Here is a 19309-nt window from a genome sequence, read left to right as displayed (position 1 = left end):
CGTTTCTAAACGAATTCCATGATTTATTGCAATTTAGATACTCGCCGAGTGCAGGTAAATACGAGTATTTAAACGACTTATTTTGATATAATCGGTGCTTGCCACAAATATTCGTGGGCTTTCGGCTCGGTGTCGATCTTTTGATTTAATTTTTTTTAAAAAACAGCTTGGCTTATCTGTATCTGTGAAATCAAAAGGGCTAGAAGCCAGAGCCGTAAGCTTGTTTTTAAATAAAAAATTTTTTTATCTGGCTTGACAGTTGTCTATGGTAGTTTGAATTTGAACTTGAAGTTTGACATCAAAGTTTGACATTGAAAGTTTGAAGTTTTGTAATTTCATTGTAAAGTGGAAAATATTTTTATTTAATTTCTACAAATCAAAATATATGATATTTGCAATTATATGTAGGCAAGTTAATTTTGTTATTTGTAACCATCGTCCATCAACACAATCATTTGAAATGGAAAACAACACTGACCATACAGATCAAAACAATTTTAGTCCGCTCACGGTTCAAGAAGTAGACATAGATTTTTTACCGATTGTATACGAAATCATACGGAGGTATAATCTTTGTTCAATTTTATTTTTAGATAATTAATCGTCACGTTTATTGACGATTGTCATAATAGTGTCTTTTCTGTTACGTAGTGTTGAACGTGACTTTCACGACAACTCGGCCAAAGCGAGGGAATCTCAAGATTGCAGTTTGAAAGTATTAGAATTGCAGAAGAAATTTGATATAGCCCGTTCTCAGGTAATAACATACTATATATGAAATTTTATGAACATAGAATAGATATCTACCCACAAAATGTTTATATTCTTTGAGAAATACAATGTGCAGTTTTTACTTATAATATAGCCTACAGATATATCCTGGGTATATTCACACAGAGGCAGCTACTGTACAGTTTAACATCCATATAGCAGCACATGTTTTGCAGTCTATTTTAAATTATTTTGATAACTGGACATTGGGTATGTACTTAAACCAACGTGAGAGAGGCTAACATACTTGATAAGAACATCATGTTACACAGAACTAAGAGATAGTCTTCAATTAACTCAAAAATTCTCACTATTTAATTTCAATATTCCAAAAATGTTCAATAAATCTAGCATGAATAGCCCAGTCCTATAGAATAGTTAAAATTTCATAATTTTCAGGGAGAGTAGAGTTAAATACAATTTTTAGAAAGTGACTCTAGACTCAGGGATTTAATGTAGAAATTTTTAATTTTCATAAACATGAACAAATTCTCATTTTCCAGGTCAAGCGTCTGCCAGGCATAGAATATAATAAACAAGATCAACTAAAACAGTTTGAAATATTAAGAACACAGTTGCAATTGAAAAGAGAACTTTTGCAAAAGTACCGAAACATGTGCTCATTTGAAACATCATTCAAGTGATTCAAAATGCCTCTACGAGCATTATTTAAGTATTTAGCGAATAATGAACATCTAGTGCAGAAGATTGCAGAGTCTTACCCTGTAAGACGAGCAGCACAACTAGCCGTGTCTGTATTCTTTAGAGGGAAGGAAAAACTCTCTGAAATGAATCCAGAAAAGGTGAACAGGCTTACATCTTTCTATAGGAAATTTAGTCAAAACCTTAGAGAAGGTATTGATGATGCCAAGAAACAGATAAAGAAATGATAATTATGTTTCTGCATATGAAATAGTAATAAATTTTTACAGCTCTTCAGTTTTACTAGTGTGAAATATTACATAAGTTTATAGAAAGAAAACTTCATTTTTAATTATTATGTAAAATAGATTGACTTTTTCAACATGACCATGGTAATTTAGTGTGATATAAAAATTATTAATGCTAACTTTTCTTTCCTAAACTATTTATTCAATTAACTCAATTAAAAACTGATTCCAAGAAATCAAGGGGATTTGAATTTATTTGTGTATTGGTAAAGTTATCAAAGATGTAAATAATAATATGTAAATATTATTAATTGAATTGAATGTGCAGAACTTGTTTCTAATGAACTATAAACCTACATATACATAGGGTTTCAATTATGAGCAAAGAAAACAGCAATTAATTATTATTCTGATGTAGAGCAGTTTGTAGTTAAGCTAGAAAATTTAAATTTTGTTATGTAGTTTAGTTTATGTAATAAAAATAATACACATTTTCCACTTCCAGCTAGTTTTATTTCTCAAAAAAACAATAAAAATATCCTCTTATTTTAGAAAAATCACATTACAATGGTACCGAAAGTGAATACTGATGAATGATATATTTTTGTCTATGGAGCAATGGACGAGACACTAGCAACACTAATGGAATATAATAAACTGTTCAAGTTGATACAACCTATCTATGTACCAAAATATTGTACACTTTTACTTTTCTGTCAAGTCATATCTTACAAATTACAACACACATAAGTTTCTGCATTCTTCTAATGACTAATTTTATATGCATAAAAAATCAATACAATTTCCTGAAAGGTTTTTTAATTAGGTGTATATTTTTTAACAATCAAAAATAATAAAAATTATAAATGAAAATAAACATAACAAACAAAAACTTTCTGCTCGCGCAATAAAACCAATTTTCAATATCAATCAAGGATATTTTCTTTCTGTTCAACACACATTAGTCCTTCAAAGTACTGAAATAGTATCTCAAAACACACTGACCTGCAGTGACCAGTTTCAATCATTAGTTTAAGTTAAGTCATAATTTACTATGAACAGCAAAGGCTATACCAGTCTCTCGAATTTATAGCTATGGCAACATGTTTAACATGTTATATTTATCTATGATATTTTAATGTTTGGGTAAAGATTCATTTTACCACTTATTGCTCACAAAAAGGCCCCATTTCATTAATACATAATGAAAAGATATCATTTGTTGCCAGACCTATAAATTATTTTTTGCAAGATATTGTTCACAATTTACAATTATTTTTTGCACTTCCATTCAGTTAGTTACTTACTTTACTTGGGATGGGTATATTTTTAATCTTGTTTAATGTAGACTGAACTAATTAGTTTTACAATCAAAATAATTACTCTATACTTAGCAATTTTATTAGCCAACAAAGCTTCTGTACTTGAATCCTATATCACTAACACAATGTAAATTAATATTTTCGTCCTAATTATATAATACCTACATTTAAATTTAAAAATACAGAAAGACTATGTAAAAGTGGATGTAAATTGAAATAAAGTCTATATAAAATAGAAATTATTAATATAATTTATACTAATTATAATACTAACCTCTATTCAACAGAGATTAGTGATTTAGAATATGTTTAATAGACTTAGCAATCTATTGCGTCAACACAAGCAGTAAATACCCTAATTATTATTGTAGGGAAGATAAGAATTAATGTAATATATTTGTTTTAATTAACACTAGAGCATTGAATAGGTACAGGCTTACAAGGCCAAACTTGGGAGCTGTCAAAGCAATTTAAAAATTAAATAGTTACGAGGCGGATTTTTGCGGAAGTTTGTAATGTACAATGATTATGAAAATATCGAAATTTTTCCATTAAAGTATATAGGTAAGTACTTATTGTTATACAGGGTGCTCGGAAGTATTTCCCATAACTTCAAGGTATTGACAATTTACTAAAAAAAAATTTTTTTATGTCTTCATACAAAGTGATTCCAATAATTCAGACTATCCATCCGACATAACACACGCCTTTAGGTAGAATGAAAAGAAATGTTTTTTTTTATTCAATGACAAGATAAGAAGATGATGACAGTACTAGACTCCATTTTTGACAAGAGCGATGACCTCTTGGTGCAGTAATTTTCTTGATTGAACAGGACCAGCCCGATATAAGCCCTTACACTTTCTGGTAGTGGTATGGATGCAGCCTTTATCTGACTTTGTCGATATCGACAACATATTTGTAGCTGGCACTCCGCACTTCACTAATTAGCTACTTCGTGATATTTATCAATGAATAAGTTTCGCTACGTATTATAAGGATGCGTATATAAGGGACACATTTTAGATCTATTTACAAAAGAAATATTTACTCCGAAAATATTCATTTTAGAACACATGTTCCTTGGACATGTTTAAATAATTTACCTTAAACAATATAACCCGAAAGTTATAGGAAATACCCCCGAGCACTCTGTATATATAGAACAAATAAAATTCGTTACAGTTAAATTACTTAATACTAGAATCCCCAAAATAGAAAACATTTTTAGACTGCTGTTCATTCCATTCAATTACAATATTTGATTATAAAATATTGTTGAATTAAGATCATCTGAAGATGTCTAAAATTTGTATTGAGAGTATTAAAAAAAAAATCGAAGAAGAAACAAAAACTAATGTAGACTGAATTATTCCAAAAGTAGTTGATTCTATAATATTTTAATATATACCAAATTAGGTTATCTGTGAGTAAGGCCTAATGCCTAACCACAATATATCTCAAGAAGAACGAAAAATGACGACCAATAGCAGAATCGAAAATATCTCTCTTTCTGTCTTCCTCACTGTAGATTCATAAAGAAAAGCTATATTTTAGATTCGCCGCTATTGGGCGACATTTGCCTTTTCAGGTTTCGATATAATAAAGTCACATGTATGCACCAACCTGCTGATTATTTAATGGCTAATTTTCGTTGTACTTTGAGCCATACATGAAAACATAGTGGGAGTCCTAATTAGTTCTATGTAATTTAGGAATAATAAAATATAAATTTTCTATAATTAGTATAGGTTAAAATTTTGATATAGAATTATTACAACTAGTATTGCAGTGGATATTTGTAATTATATAAAATATCGTGAATAAACTATATTTAGTACAATCTGTACGTCTGTGTGTGCGCATGTACCTATGTGTCAATGTGTAATTCAAAAGTCGCGTTTATAGTGTCTATAGCGTTAAAATTAACGTTTGAATTATCTTTAGCAGTGAAGATGGGATGCCCGGAGCAGTTTGTAGTGGAAATAAGGTCATGTTAGTGTGTATTAAAGTGTTTTTCAGATAGCATGGGCATGGTGACAGTTGCCTTATGACGTTCATAATACGTACTATTATCGTGAATCGCGGCAAACTTTCAATAGTGAAACGAACTGTGACCGTACCCATGATATCTGAAAAACACTATAGTAGTATGTTTGCGTATGCAATGATTACGAGATTCACAATTGCCAAGGTCACTTTTATAATTGTCTGTGGCAGTGTGTGTTGGTTGTCTGTGTCGCGTGTGTGCGTCTAGTTGTATGAGGCTCAAAAAGGCTAGAACTCAGAGCTGTAAATCTAGCTGTGACATAGGTGCGGAATTCGTAATTGCAAGTCACATTTATATTGTCTGTGGTTACAAGCAACTTGTAACGGCAATTCGAAAGGTCAATGTGTTTGTGGGTTGTCTGTGTTGCGTGTGTGCGTCTAGTTGTATTAGGCTCAAAAGGGCTAGAACTCGGAGTGTTTTAGCTGTATGACGTAGGTGCGAAATTCACAATTATATCGTCTGTGGTTACAAACAACTTGTAGCGGCAATTTGAATGGTCATGTCTGTGGGTTGTCTGTGTTGCGTGTGTGCGTCTAGTTGTATGAGGCTCAAAAGGGCTAGAACTCGGAGTTGTTTTAGCTGTATGACGTAGGTGCGAAATTCACAATTATATTGTCTGTGGTCACAAACAACTTGTAGCGGCAATTCGAAAAGTCATGTCTGTGTGTTGTCTGTGTTGCCTGTGCGCGTCTAGTTGGCGGCGAGCGCGGGCGCGGGCGCGGGCGGCGGCTTGTCGTGTCGCTTGCGGCGGCGCGCGGCGGCTCGCTTGTCAGCTTGCACCTCGAACGGGGAGTCCACTGCCGTCACGTCGCTCTCCGTCGTCTGCTGCTGCTGCTGTTGTTGCTGATGAACAAAACGGTAATCTGAGATTCACCAATGACCTAATAAACTATTAAAGCATTAAAAAACGAATGACAGCGTTTTTGCCATTTGGATTTTTTTATTTTAAAGTTTTATTAATTAATAATATCTTTATAACATAAAAATTGAATCGACTTCCTAGTATATTTCCAGATTAGTAGTTCCGAATCAAATCAAAATCTTATCTCAGCTCAGCAGTGAGCTGAATATGGGTTGATGATGATGATGATGACGATGATGATGATGATGGATGATGATGATGCTGATGCTGATGATGATGATACTGATGCTGATGATGATGATGATGATAGGACGATGATGATGATGGATGATGATGATGTAGATGATGATGATGATGATGATGATGATAATGATGATGATGATGATGATGATGATGATGATGATGATGATGATGATGATGATGATGATGTAGATGATGCTGCTGATGATGATATATGCTTTACCGTGTGCGGCGCGGTGCGGTGGTCGCCGGAGCCCTGCGTGCGCGCGGCGTGGCGCGCGGGGCGGGCGGGCGCGGCGCGGGCTCCGCTGGCGGCGGGCTCGGGCCGCAGCACATTACCGACCGCCTTGGTGCGGCCCTCGCGGAACACCTGAGTGCATGGTACTGATACTAAACATGTCTCTTACGAAGGTTCAAACATTTTATACTATTAGATATGTCACTAATGCGTCGAAACTGAGGCGAGCAAAAGAGGCTAATTGTCTTAATTTCATTTATAGTCCAGGAGCCGCGGAGCATTTTTACAATTGATTACTATCAAGTTAATTTTCCGTGAGTAGTATCTTCATGAGACGCTCAACTTTTATATTTACGGAAATTCTTGACTCTGGTAGGTAATGAAAATTTCTGAGCGCAGGAACGAGATTATGTACCACACAATTTGCAGGACAATATTTTTTCTGTTACGAACAAGCTTAACACATAAGCAAACATACAAACAAACCAACTCTCAAGTCTTGAGGAAATGTCGTGTCGTCAGACTGGTCAACGATCTCCTGTTGCATTGGGGACACAAATAATAGAAAATGGCGTAAAACGTTTGCGGACAAATTATAGACGATTAGAATATCATCGGCCGTGCGCAGGCACTCGCGCGACATCGTCAGGATCGACGCCGTCTGTCGGACGCTGTTTGTTGTGAGAGCAACATTCTCACCATCCGCTGGCCGCGCTTGAGGTACTCGGGGTGCTTGATGAAGCGGAAGCGCACGAGCGCCTTGTCGCCCGTGCGCAGGCACTCGCGCGACATCGTCAGGATCGACGCCGTCTGCCGGACGCTGTTTGTTGTGAGAGCAACATTCTCACCATCCGCTGGCCGCGCTTGAGGTACTCGGGGTGCTTGATGAAGCGGAAGCGCACGAGCGCCTTGTCGCCCGTGCGCAGGCACTCGCGCGACATCGTCAGGATCGACGCCGTCTGTCGGATGCTGCCGCAGTGCACTGCCATAACAACAAAAAAGTTTATACCATTGATTATCTAACTCACCACAAAATCGCCACGACTATTCTCTAGATCGACTTATCGTTTCGCGATTCACCATCATTTGGCAGAAATTTGGCACAGTTAAACTCCTTAGGTTAAAAATGTCTTCTTTTCATTCTATTGCAATGATAGTTATTCTTTCTACACAGCTAAATGGATTGCTAGTAAATCTACAACCCCCGGTGACGTTACTGATTCCCTGCCTCATTAAGGAGCCATTAATTGGAAAAAATGGAAATCTACAAGTTAATAAACTTAAAAACAAAGCAAAAGCACGAGGTCAGCAGCATAAACAACACAATAGTTGAAATAGAATGATTACAAATAGTATATACCCATGGCCTGGTAGCGCGAGGAGATGGTGGTGGGGTGGTGCAGCACCAGGATCTCGCCCTCGAACTGCCAGCACGCCTGCGGGTTGAGCGCCGGGGACACCATCACCATGCCTTTGCGGATTTGCGACCGCTTGATCTGTCACCGGAACATCATCATAAGTATTAGCCCACTTTTAACCAAGTTCCGTAGTCAACAATCTCTTATAGTTTCGCCATGTCTGTCTGTCTGACCGCGGTTTAGCTCAATGACTATTAGCACTAGAAAGCGGCAGTAATTCAGCAGTCTTTTTTAAAGCGAAAGGTCATCACAAAATATCGAAAACCGCTTGATTTACAAAGATGAAAGAGGAATGCCCACCGGCCAATACAACGTTGGACCTGGGAAGCCAGCTGTAGCTCAGTATAATATGGAGATGTGCTTGCTAAAGTAGTTGCAGAGTTGCTAAAATAACATGATGTGTAAATAAGGATCTGGTTAAATAATTGGCTTATTAAAAGTATGTTCCTTAAAGAAAAATAATTTTTAAAAGTTCGAAGTAAAATTTGAAGCTGTTACCAACTAGCTTAACAAAAAAACCGATCATAATTCTTTAAAAAATGTCGTAAAACACAGGCCAACGATTTTTGGATGGTTAGGGTTAACGTCAAAGTCAAAGTCAAAATTCATTTATTTCAAATAGGCTTAGTTTACAAGCTCTTTCGAAACGTAAGGTAATAATATTAAACTTAAGATAATGGTGATAATAATCATTCGAAAACTTAAAATTAAAGTTACGAGGGCTCCAAACGCGCCTTGGTTAGGGTAGGCCAGGGACAGGGATGGCATTCCCTTTTGGCAGTAGTCGTCCGCTAAGAAGGGTTTTTGTTATTTTTTCATTATCAACCCATAATTGGCTCACTGCTGAGCTCAATTCTCCACTCAGAATGAGAGTGGTTAGACCAATAGTCCACCACGCTGGCCCAATGCGGATTGGCAGTCTTCACACTCGCAGAGAATTAAAAAAATTCTCTGGTATACAGGTTTCCTCACGATGTTTATCCTTCAACGTTTGTGACACGTGATATTTATTTCTTAAAATGCACACAACTGAAAAGTTGGAGGTGCATGCCCCCACCGGATTCGAACCCACACCCTCCGGAATCATATCCGTAAGATAAATATTTTTTTCTAGGGTACCCTACAAGTAAAGTGCGAACGATTTTTTTGAAACGATGTCATCGAAAAGATGTATATAAAATAATTTTTCAATTCAGAGATCTTATGAAATATTAAGGTTTGAATTGGTATTTTTTGTTACAGTCAAGTGCAATTCCTCTCTCCAATTTAATTTTCCTTTGCTTTTATCGTCTTTGATAAATTTGCCCTGTGACGGACGTAATCCTGTTTATAGCGAATCACAATTTCGTCGACCTCTCATATAGCTTCCTCGGCGTAATAGAAGCGGTGACCGACACGATGTCACGGAGGACTCGGTTCGATTCCCGACTCTCGGAATAATGAAGATGTTAAAAACTCATGGTATTTACTTTTTAGAAATTAATTTTGTTTTTCAAAAAAAAAATAAAGGTTGGCTATGAGAGCCATTTACGAGTCAGTATATATGTACTTTTTTTAAATGTGTGTTATTTTGTGATTTTATGATATTACGTATGTATATATCATAAAATATATATATATCATAAAATTGTAAAATATAAGAACATAATAAAATGTTATGTTATGTAGTTTTGTATGTGAGAGTATACAAGTTACAAAACAATCGAAACTAAATATATAAAGAATGCAAATCTACTATTAAATAATAATTGCTTTTCATTATAATTAGTCTAAAACAGGAAAACAGCTTGACCTATTCCAATATGTATTTTTATCCAATATTTTTTCTTAATGCGGTGTTAAAACTATAAAATTCGTTCCAAACGAAAATCTGCGGGATCTACATTTCTAATTCGAATATATTCTCCCATCTTCTTCTGAATAAAAGCGAAATGTCTTATAATCATCATCGCACGCCGTGACCTGCTGCTCCTCGGTTGCGCACCTTTCACTTTTCAGGCGTACTATTGTGACGTACATAGTGTATGCTGCGAGGCAACGTACACCTAGACAGTCGATCTGAAAGAGTAAACTCCATTCGTGCGTCGAAGATTACACACTTTTTTTAAAATTATATCTTCATAGTTAACTTAATGATAGGGGGGGCACACAGAGGAAGATTGCTTATGGCACCCTGTCACCTTGCTCCGGCACTGGTCTTACCTTCTTGAGCGCGAAGCTGGCCGTCTGTCCGCCGCGCACCTCGGCCACGGCCATGCGCTTGCGGTGGATGCTCTTCACCGTGATGGGCGTGAAGCGGCCCAGCGGGTCGGGGCCCAGCAGCAGCGTGTCGTTCAGCCGGATCACGCCCGCCAGTGTCGTGCCCGACACCACCGTGCCCACGCCCTGCAACAGTGCCCACATTGAGCTACATGGTCAACAGTGCTCCACTTGCGTGACATGGTCAGCAGTGCCTAGCTTTAGAAAACTGGTCAGGAATGCCTAGCTTGAGAAAAGTGGTTAGGAGTCCAGCAACTTGGTCAAGAATACCCAGCTTGAGCGACACGATCAATAGTGACCACGCTCTGAAGTAGTGCGCAGCTTGAGCGACATGATCAATAGTGACAACGCTCTGAAGTAGTGCGCAGCTTGAGCGACATGATCAATAGTGGCAACGCTCTCACATAGTGCCCAGCTTAAGCGACTTGTCCAGCAGTGCTCCTTTCGAGCGACATGGTGCCTAGCTTGGGAAACATGGTCAGGAGTGCCCAACTTTAGCAACTTGGCCATTAATATCCAGCTTGAGCGACATGGTCAATAATGCTCTACTTAAGTGACATGGTCAGCAGTGCCTAGCTTGACAAAACTGGTCAGCAATGCCCAACTTAAGCAAATTGGTCAACAACACCTAACTTGAACGACATGGTCGATAGTGGCCACTCTGAAATAATACCCAGCTTGTGTGACTGGTTCAGCAGTGTCCAACTTGAAAGAACATAGTCAACAGTGCCGAACTTGAGGCTTTAGGCAGCTGTGATTATTCTTTATAACACTGCCCAGCTTGAGCAACATAGTTACCAATGTCCCACCTGAATGACATAGTCAGCAGTGCCCAAGCCTTGTAACATGGCTAGCTTGAGAATAGCATGAGAAAAATAGTTAGTATATAGTTATCGTAGTTGGAATATCAACATGGCCTGCAACAACACTTGTACACTAACAGGCACAGAGTAGGTGTCGTCGATCTGGAACTCGGCCGGCTTGTCGTCCTGCGACGGCATGCGCGTCTTCAGCAGGTTGAGGAACATCGTCAGCAGCTCCAGGTTGTCGCCCGTCACGTTCGACACTTGGAATATTGGGCATAGCCTGCGGAAAAAACAATATTTTAGTGTCATTTATTTATCAAATTACTTACAATATTTACACTCAACACAGTGTGCTGTCAATATTTTTTACGTTTGAGACATTTGATTTGGTATTAAAAACACTATAAAATCCCAGAGGATATCGCATTTCAATATCTAGATCTCTCTCTTTCTCTTGCTTAAAGACCTTGACCGCTCTAGAACTGCAGCAAGTTCTTTATTAGACCAAGTATCCAAAGCTGCTCAAATAAAATTTTACCACACTAGGCAGGGAGAATAACATGAGCGAAGGAGGGGAGTGTTAATCGATTGTCAAGGCATTCCTTAACCCTACGTTCTTTGGTCACAAGTCCAGAACTCTGCTCGAAGTTTTCTTTCTACCACGGGATGGACCTGGCACCCGCACGGTGAATACATGGAATGCTAAGATATTCATCTCTGTGCCAAATTGTTTCCCCATTCCACATTAAGTGTTTAATAAAACTTGTTCAATTTCCTCATCATAATAAATTACTTTACCTCTGAGAAACGAAGTTGGTAGCGCTGACGATGACGTCATCCTTGGTCTTCACCATCACCGGCACCTTGCGGCAGCCGGACGATTTGAGGATCCTAATCAGCAGCTTCAGGTTATCCTGTCCACAAAATGTTTAGTGGTGATCACTCCCAATCATAATTGTGGGAGCACTGGGAAATCAGAGAAAATGTAAACGCCAACAACTAAATAGACCTACAATCATAGCTGGGCACCGTTAATCAAATAGTTAACTTCGTTAATCGTTAATCCGCTGCCAAAAAAGTCAGCTTCGTTAAACGTTAAAGCGTTACATTCCGGAAGAATTAACGCAAGTTAACGTTAATCGTTAATCCGTTAATATGACTGTGTTAATATTACATTTTTATATCATTGTGTGAGATCACCAATTGGAAAAATAATGATGAGCACTGGGGAAAAGTGCCATAATTTGTTTTTTGTTGATTTTATCTATATTTTACATAAATATAGTAATTTGTTGATTTCTTTAAAAAAAAAATCATTCATTTCTTACTTGTCTGAACCTGTTTTTCGCGTCGCGCGGTAAATAGTAGGCATTGGATTAACGATTAACGGACTTCTGCATATTAACGGAAGTTAAGGTGTCCGTTAACATTTTCAAAAGTTAACTTAAAAGTTAATCCGTTAATCAAAATGTTAACGTCGTTAATTAACGATTAACGGATTAACGAGTTAATGCCCAGCTATGCCTACAATGACATATCTCACCTTCTTTCTTTTGTTTTTTTTACAACAAACGAATATATTGATCGACAGTCTTCCTTTCAGCGCGAGATATCTCATCAAAGATTCTACTACAGATATATTACGTGCCTACAAAATCACCGCTAAAGTAATCCGAATTTAACTACCTACTACACTGAGCGCACACGTGCATAATATTGTGTTTACTTACATTATATATTTAGTATATTTGACTCATTAAACCAACTGTTTTTGTTTATAATTACTTCTAGCTAATAAACTGACTGACTTAAACTATGTATTAGTTTATTTTCAACCAACTTCAAAAAAGAGGCTGTTCTCAATTCGACGCGTATGTTCGTATGATTATTTTTAATGTTTGTTATCTCATAACTTCGTCATTTATTAACTAATTTTGAAAATTATTTTTTGTTTGAAATAATAAATAAAATAAAGTATACTTTCAGATTCATTTTCATAAAAATCGGTTTAATAATTTTGTGTTAAAATCATAATAACTGAAATACATCTTTGAAGTCGGTTTCATTTTTATGTTGAAAAGATTATATAATATTGTAAGAAATAGTAGTCTGAGACGGATATGACGTCAGGTGGCGCGAATTGTTTCCGTAAAGAGTGGGGAGTTAGAGAGGGGTAGACATCAGGCAAGAACGACTGGCGATATAAGGCGCTTGCCGTATGGTCTAGCTCATTAATTCTTGTCGTGGCATTCGATCCGTCCACACCTTTTGTTGGATAATCCTTCATGGGTGATTTTGGGATAGGCGGGGAGAGTGCCTTGAGTGGAAAAGGGGAGTGTTTATTAACTGTCAAGGGGCCTTAACCCTACCCACAACGTTCAAAAGCGTGACTCCACTCAAGATCATTCTCTGCCATTCTAGGGTCTTATTTTGGTTACAATTTGATTTGTTAATTAAGTTGTCCTGACAAATATTGTGAATAATCTTTGTTTGACATTGGTTTTCTTATTTTTTGTAATCCACTTATGGGTCTGCTAAAAATATGTATTTTAGTTGTTGTATTTATATGTGTGTATCTGGTGCATTTATTAGTGTGTAATTATTGGTAAATAAACAAATAAATCCATGCTGTATATGTAAGCGTGTACTACCTGTAGCACGTTGGGTGGGCACATGTCAATCTTGGTGACGACCACGAACACGGGCACGGCCAGCGCCAGCGCCAGCCCCAAGTGCTCCTTGGTCATCCCCACTATGCCAGCGTTTGCACCAATCTGCCACAAACACACCAACTGGATACAGTCTAAATTTGCCATATCTTTTTAAATATGACCAATATTCCCATTACTTTGCAATTAGTCGGGAAAGACTGTATTAGGAGTGGGTACAACAATAGACCAATGGGACGGGGAATATAATATGTATTTCACTTGTGAGATACATAGTCTTCATGCGATGGCCAAGTCAATCTATGTTATTTGAAATGCTTTGTCAAGTCAATCTATGTTATTTAAGATTTTTAATATTGATATGGTAACTATAAGATGTTATTAAGTTAGCTAATTACATAATGATTTAATACAGACAGTTCTATTAAGTACTGAATAATGTAACCATCTAGGTATTACATGGATCTCACAACTTTTTACGGTAGAAGAACTGAGTTGCGAGAAGTTAATGGCATAATTATTTTACACAATACTAAAACACAATTGGGATTTTTTAAAATTTTTTTTTTGTCTGTTTGCCTGTCTGTCTGTTTGTTTGTTACTAGAAATATTATTCTTTACCATGAGCATGCCGAAGTCTGGCGCGTGTCCCGTCATGCCGAACACGGTGGTCTTGAGGTACCGCTCGTGGCCCGCCAGGTCGATGAACGTGATCACCTTGGACGACTTCTCGCAGATCTTCACCCAGTCCAGCGCGCCGTGCTCCGGCTTGTTCACCACGTTACCTGACACACCAAACACAACTTCATTAATATGTCATAGCCGGGAAAATGTATTCTCTTTTTTTGTATTGCACATAATAGGATACCAGCAACACACACTGATATCCTTGCTTTTCGTATCAGGACGCCAGGCGTAGAGCAGCGCATTCATCATTATGAGCTTCTTTTAACAAACACCTACAGGGCAAACCCAGCCTTAGACCCACAATCCTGCTCCTATGCGGGTCGGCGGGCTTAGAATAATAATGTTAAATCCATTAACAAACACAATCATATGTTAATGATAATAATCAGAACCGACGGCTTAACGTGCTATTCGAAGCACGGGATTGTAATACCATCAATTTCCCAACTCCAGACTGAGAATTTGATGTATCTCATGATGCCCGACCCAGGACCTCGGGAACCCAAATCACATAGGTAAGCCCGAGAGCAGCTCGTGCTTGTGTCGGAACAGCCGCTGTTGTCCAGCTCGCTGTGAGTCAGCACGGACTTGCCCGCATCTTACCACCGCCACCACTCACCTATGCTGTCGAAACCCAGGATGTCATTCCCACAGAGCTACATCTGCAGCTCTTAGCCTCATGCTTGCGGCGGAACAGCCGGTGTTATCCAACTCGCTGTGATTCATCATAACCAGCTGCGCGAATTTGCCCGCATCCCACCACCGCGACTCACCTATACTGTCGAAACCCAGAATGTCGTTGCCCACGGAGCTGGTCCTGCCACTCTCGGCCTCGTGCTTGTGTCGGAACAGCCGCTGGCGCGCGTAGCCACGCCCGTTGTCCAGCTCGCCGTGCGTCAGCACACCCAGCAGCGTGGACTTGCCCGCGTCCACGTTGCCCACCACTGCCACCCTACAAAATATCAAAGTCCACTTGTCAGTAGCCAAGTTGGTTTGCTTATGACTTTACTATTAAATTGAGGAAAGCAGAGAAAGTACTACTACTATACGATAGGCAAATTCTAATGTCCAGACAGTTATTAGTTCACTAGCAAACATTGTCAAGCTTCGCTTCGACTTATATGTAATCAACTATTTTCGTTTTTTCTTTTCTGTCATATGTTGGACACAGCACTAACATTGAATCCATAAAATGCTAAGTGTAAATAAGCTAAGCTTCTGGAGCAAGCTCGACTGGCTGAAGAGACTCCAGAAGGGATTAGCAACAGTGGACCTACACACCAAGACCAACATTGTGACCAAGTCTGGAAGAAGAAGAATCTCACCTGATCTCCATAAAGTCATTGTGGTCGAGCTCGGTGCGCAGCAGGTACTGTCCGGTGAGGCCGCTGCCGCAGTCCCAGCGCCGCAGCTCCACACACGAGATGCGCTCGCCGCTCACCAGCGACTGCAGCGTCGCCACTGAAGCACTGTACTCATCCTCTGTCAACCCTCTGCCATCTGTTGACAAACTCATTTCAACTCATTGACTCAGTCTCATTGCTTTGAGTTCGCAACTGTGAGTTGCCTTTAACAAATTATCTACTTCATCTGTATCTTTGGTCTGGTACCACATCTGTAGACCTAAGAGATAGCATAAATAATGCTCTCTATAAAAAAAATGGGAATTTTCCAATTTTTCTCACCTTTTAAGCCTTCCCATGAACCGATACCTCCAAGAGCTCAACACCAAGATAAGATAAATCTGTTCAACTGTTCTCGAGTTTAAGCATGACTAACAAACAAAAGTTCATTTTTATATATATAAATGGAGAAAAATTATTTGCATGCAGTATTATAGTAGCTCCGCTCCATCAAGCCATCTTGCTTATAACTTGCTGCAATCAATATTACATTACATAAGCTAACCCTTTAATATCTTCTCTAAAAATACATAATTAATCTATAAACATTACATATTGCATACAGTTATTTGATATTATCAAATAGTGATATATTATCAATGTTACTGGAAATAGTTATGAAAACCTCAGTGACGTCATACTTTTATATCTCTTATCATATATGACTGAGGTTTTTATTGCAAAACATAATTTTTACTATTTATATTATTATTCAATTGCAGAACTCTATTTTTGTACAATTATGCAGTCTAACACTAAGTTTTATTTTTCAATAAAAAAAAGTATCAATTAAAGTCGGTAGTGTTTCACCCTACCCTTAGATTGCATCATCACCAGTAGGTGAGATTGTAGTCAAAGGATAACTTGTAGAAAAAACCCTCATGCCTCAGAGATCACAAAAAGCTCCCAGACATTATCATTAACATATGAAAGTGATCATAAAAGAGTTTGAAATTGCTATACTAAGCCAGCCAACCCACATAGGAGCAGCATAGAGGGTCTAAGTTCTATATCCCCTCTCCTAGGCCTGGCCTTGTGGGCTATTGAAATAGGTTGATAACAATGAGATGAATGATTAGAGCCTCAATAGCTCAATGGTAAAGCTATGGGACTCATCACTGCGGGGTGATGGTTTGAACCCTGCCCCATTGGACTGTTGTCAACCCACTCTTAATACAGTCTTTTCTGACTAGTTAGATATAGCAAATATTCTTAAAAAAAATGACGTACCTTCTCCATGTCCTATATCATAGATGACTTCTCCATTGCCTGTGTCCAGCCTCTCTAGCAAATGCTTGCGCAGTAGGTCATACTCATCAGCTGTGGGGCTCACCAAGATCATCTAAAATAACAATGTAATTGCAATTTAACTGATGGCCGAGAATACATTACATACTTTTAACTAAAAAGCTTAAGTTCTTTAGGGTGAAAATAATGGTTGAGATTACATACTTGAAATATTATTTTAGGCAGTTACTACTTATATTAACCTTCCTTTTTACTTTTTTAGTTATAAGGAATTAAAATCTTCCTGTTACTTAGATTTGCACATGTGTAATAAGAAAACCTAATGAGATATTTTATTTGAGCATTTTTAAAATAAAATGCAACATTGTAATTATTTGGTGATAACAAAATCAATCATTTCCTTATTTGAAATACTTATGCCATAGCGCAGCCCTTATTTCATCATACAACAGAGTATTTCAAAGATTCAAGGTAATTGAACTTCAAGATACCAATGATGCAATATTGCAACAAATACAGATGCAATACAACAATGCAAACATTATGATGTGTCAGAAGTTAGCTGTGGATGTTGCTACATGCAGGTCATACATAGAGTATGCTAAAGTCAAGACCAGTGAAAGGGGACAGTGTCACTGCACCTCCATGTTCTGATGATACTTAAAATTTTGTAATGTGCATCATAATGCATGATAAAGTTTGCACCTTACTATACAATACTATTGTATAATACAAAATAACAATTGGAAAAGTTGCATTTTATCTAAAGTATTCATAAATAACAATTTAACAATATTTTTTGGTGAATGAAATGAATCTATTATAAAAAATAATATTCAACCAAACCAAAATTTATTGATGAGGATTCCCCATGATAATATTTTTTTCATGTGTTTGTTATTTTTAATGATGTAATACCAAGTAGGTACCTTTTCTTGGTTTTTAATTTCATTTAACATAAATAAAACCCAATTTCTAAACTCTATTGAAAGTTTCATATACTTTATCTTATATTGTTTTTAGCAAAAGTAACATATTTTTTAATGATGCAATATCATACTTCTGGAATACTTATTTACATTATACACATCTTAGACAGCACTATAAGAAAGCAGACATTAAATATTATACAACTAAGCTCTATTGATGGGGATTCCCCTGATAACAGATAACAGTTTTAATGATGCAATATCAAAATCTTTTAGGGAATTTCTGTTTATAGTCAGCAAAAACTTTAGATAACAAAATTACTTATTGAATTCTTAAACATGCATTAAAGAAAACTACCTTCCTATTAATCTATGTTCAAACTATTCACTGACTGAAATTGATCATTTTAACTTTTCTGCTTTTCCCAACCTTTCTCTGACTTATCATGTGGGCAACTTAATTGTTTTTCATGAATGAAATGTACCATTTTATAGAAAAAAGGCAGGCAGATACTGCTATGTATCGCAGCTAAACATACTTACTATGGTGAAACTATGATGGGATGTATACAAATATCCATATAATGATTATGATGGATAATTTCCATAAATGATGTACAATAGTCTCTTAAGAAAAGCATATGTATGATGATGATGATGATGATGATGTGTTTTTATTAGTTTTGTTCTAATTTTTCTTTTTGTGCAATAAGTATCAATCAATAAATATATAACTCTAAGTGGTTTCGCGCGGAAATGATGTAAACAATCAATAAACAGAACATGTTTAGAAACACACCTTCCCCCTAATACTGGAGTAGTCAGTCTCACAGTCCCGCGCCTCAGGTTCTGGCAGCGGGCTGGCAGCAGTTGGCGAATCCATATTCTGTTCCATTATCGTGAAGTTTCAGAATTTTCTTTCACAAGCGAACGATTACACCATTATGTCATCAAAATACTTGTACTGTTATTAGTTGTTACCAGCACTGTACACTTCAAAAACCTTTAAATATTAACAATGAACCTGTTATTTATTCCGGGAGTTTAAAGTTTATTAAAACGAAATCACTTTTAGAGTTTATTAAAAAAAAATGTTATAGATACGTAATTTTAGTTATAAGAAATCTCTGTTGTGAAGCGAAAACACTTTTCTAGTAATACAGATTTTGAACAATGACTTTATTCATACACAAAATACACATGAAATACTCAAATCGAGATTATGAAAATAGATTCAAGCTGATCAAGCAAAATAAAACAGATGGAACATAATCTGCCTTGTGCCAACTTTTTGACAATATGTTGACAACACAAGAGCGAAAGTGACATTTGTAGTATTTGAGTTTGACAACTCACCTTTTACGTTACGCCATCTATGGCCAATTACGTGACTCACAATATAACTTTGGTCGCAGAAAACATATGTACAAGTGCAGAAGATTCACTCCGTAACGCCATTTGACTCCTAAATGGACGACCGGTCGTCCATCGTATCCGTTATGTGACATGTAAAAAAA

At 37.2% G+C, this 19309-nt stretch overlaps 2 protein-coding genes across 2 annotated transcripts; one reads left to right on the top strand and one right to left on the bottom strand.

Moving 5' to 3' along the window:
• The first annotated feature begins 296 nt into the window (after window positions 1–296).
• Window positions 297–1555, top strand: LOC112056866 (mediator of RNA polymerase II transcription subunit 9). Its single transcript, XM_024097352.2, has 3 exons — window positions 297–564; window positions 652–757; window positions 1275–1555. The coding sequence occupies exons 1-3, from the start codon at window positions 386–388 to the stop codon at window positions 1413–1415; spliced, it is 426 nt and encodes a 141-aa protein (XP_023953120.2). The 5' UTR covers window positions 297–385; the 3' UTR covers window positions 1416–1555.
• Window positions 1556–6363: 4808 nt separating this feature from the next.
• LOC112056865 (GTP-binding protein 1) lies at window positions 6364–19095 on the bottom strand. The gene is made up of 12 exons (XM_052881463.1): window positions 18592–19095; window positions 16846–16957; window positions 15538–15712; window positions 14986–15164; window positions 14147–14310; window positions 13508–13630; window positions 11655–11770; window positions 10992–11136; window positions 9994–10176; window positions 7734–7869; window positions 7073–7355; window positions 6364–6505 (listed from the first exon to the last, which is right to left on the bottom strand). The coding sequence occupies exons 1-11, from the start codon at window positions 18685–18687 to the stop codon at window positions 7168–7170; spliced, it is 1617 nt and encodes a 538-aa protein (XP_052737423.1). The 5' UTR covers window positions 18688–19095; the 3' UTR covers window positions 6364–6505; window positions 7073–7167.
• Between the last annotated feature and the right edge of the window lie 214 nt (window positions 19096–19309).

Source organism: Bicyclus anynana, chromosome 5, assembly GCF_947172395.1.
Source record: "Bicyclus anynana chromosome 5, ilBicAnyn1.1, whole genome shotgun sequence".
Classification (NCBI taxonomy): Eukaryota; Metazoa; Arthropoda; class Insecta; order Lepidoptera; family Nymphalidae; genus Bicyclus; species Bicyclus anynana.
Note: the sequence above shows the minus strand (reverse complement) of the source record. Positions and strands in the feature narration are given on the sequence as shown.

Excerpts from the sequence above, each read along its gene's own strand:
- LOC112056865 (XM_052881463.1), bottom strand. The coding sequence starts at position 18,687 with ATGGAACAGAATATGGATTCGCCAACTGCTGCCAGCCCGCTGCCAGAA. Across the intron at positions 15,713-16,845 it reads TGATATAGGACATGGAGAAG|ATGGCAGAGGGTTGACAGAG; the intron begins GTACGTCATTTT and ends GTTTGTCAACAG. Across the intron at positions 7,870-9,993 it reads CCAGCTTCGCGCTCAAGAAG|ATCAAGCGGTCGCAAATCCG; the intron begins GTAAGACCAGTG and ends TTCCGGTGACAG.
- LOC112056866 (XM_024097352.2), top strand. The coding sequence starts at position 386 with ATGATATTTGCAATTATATGTAGGCAAGTTAATTTTGTTATTTGTAAC. Across the intron at positions 565-651 it reads GTATACGAAATCATACGGAG|TGTTGAACGTGACTTTCACG; the intron begins GTATAATCTTTG and ends TCTGTTACGTAG. Across the intron at positions 758-1,274 it reads TTGATATAGCCCGTTCTCAG|GTCAAGCGTCTGCCAGGCAT; the intron begins GTAATAACATAC and ends CTCATTTTCCAG.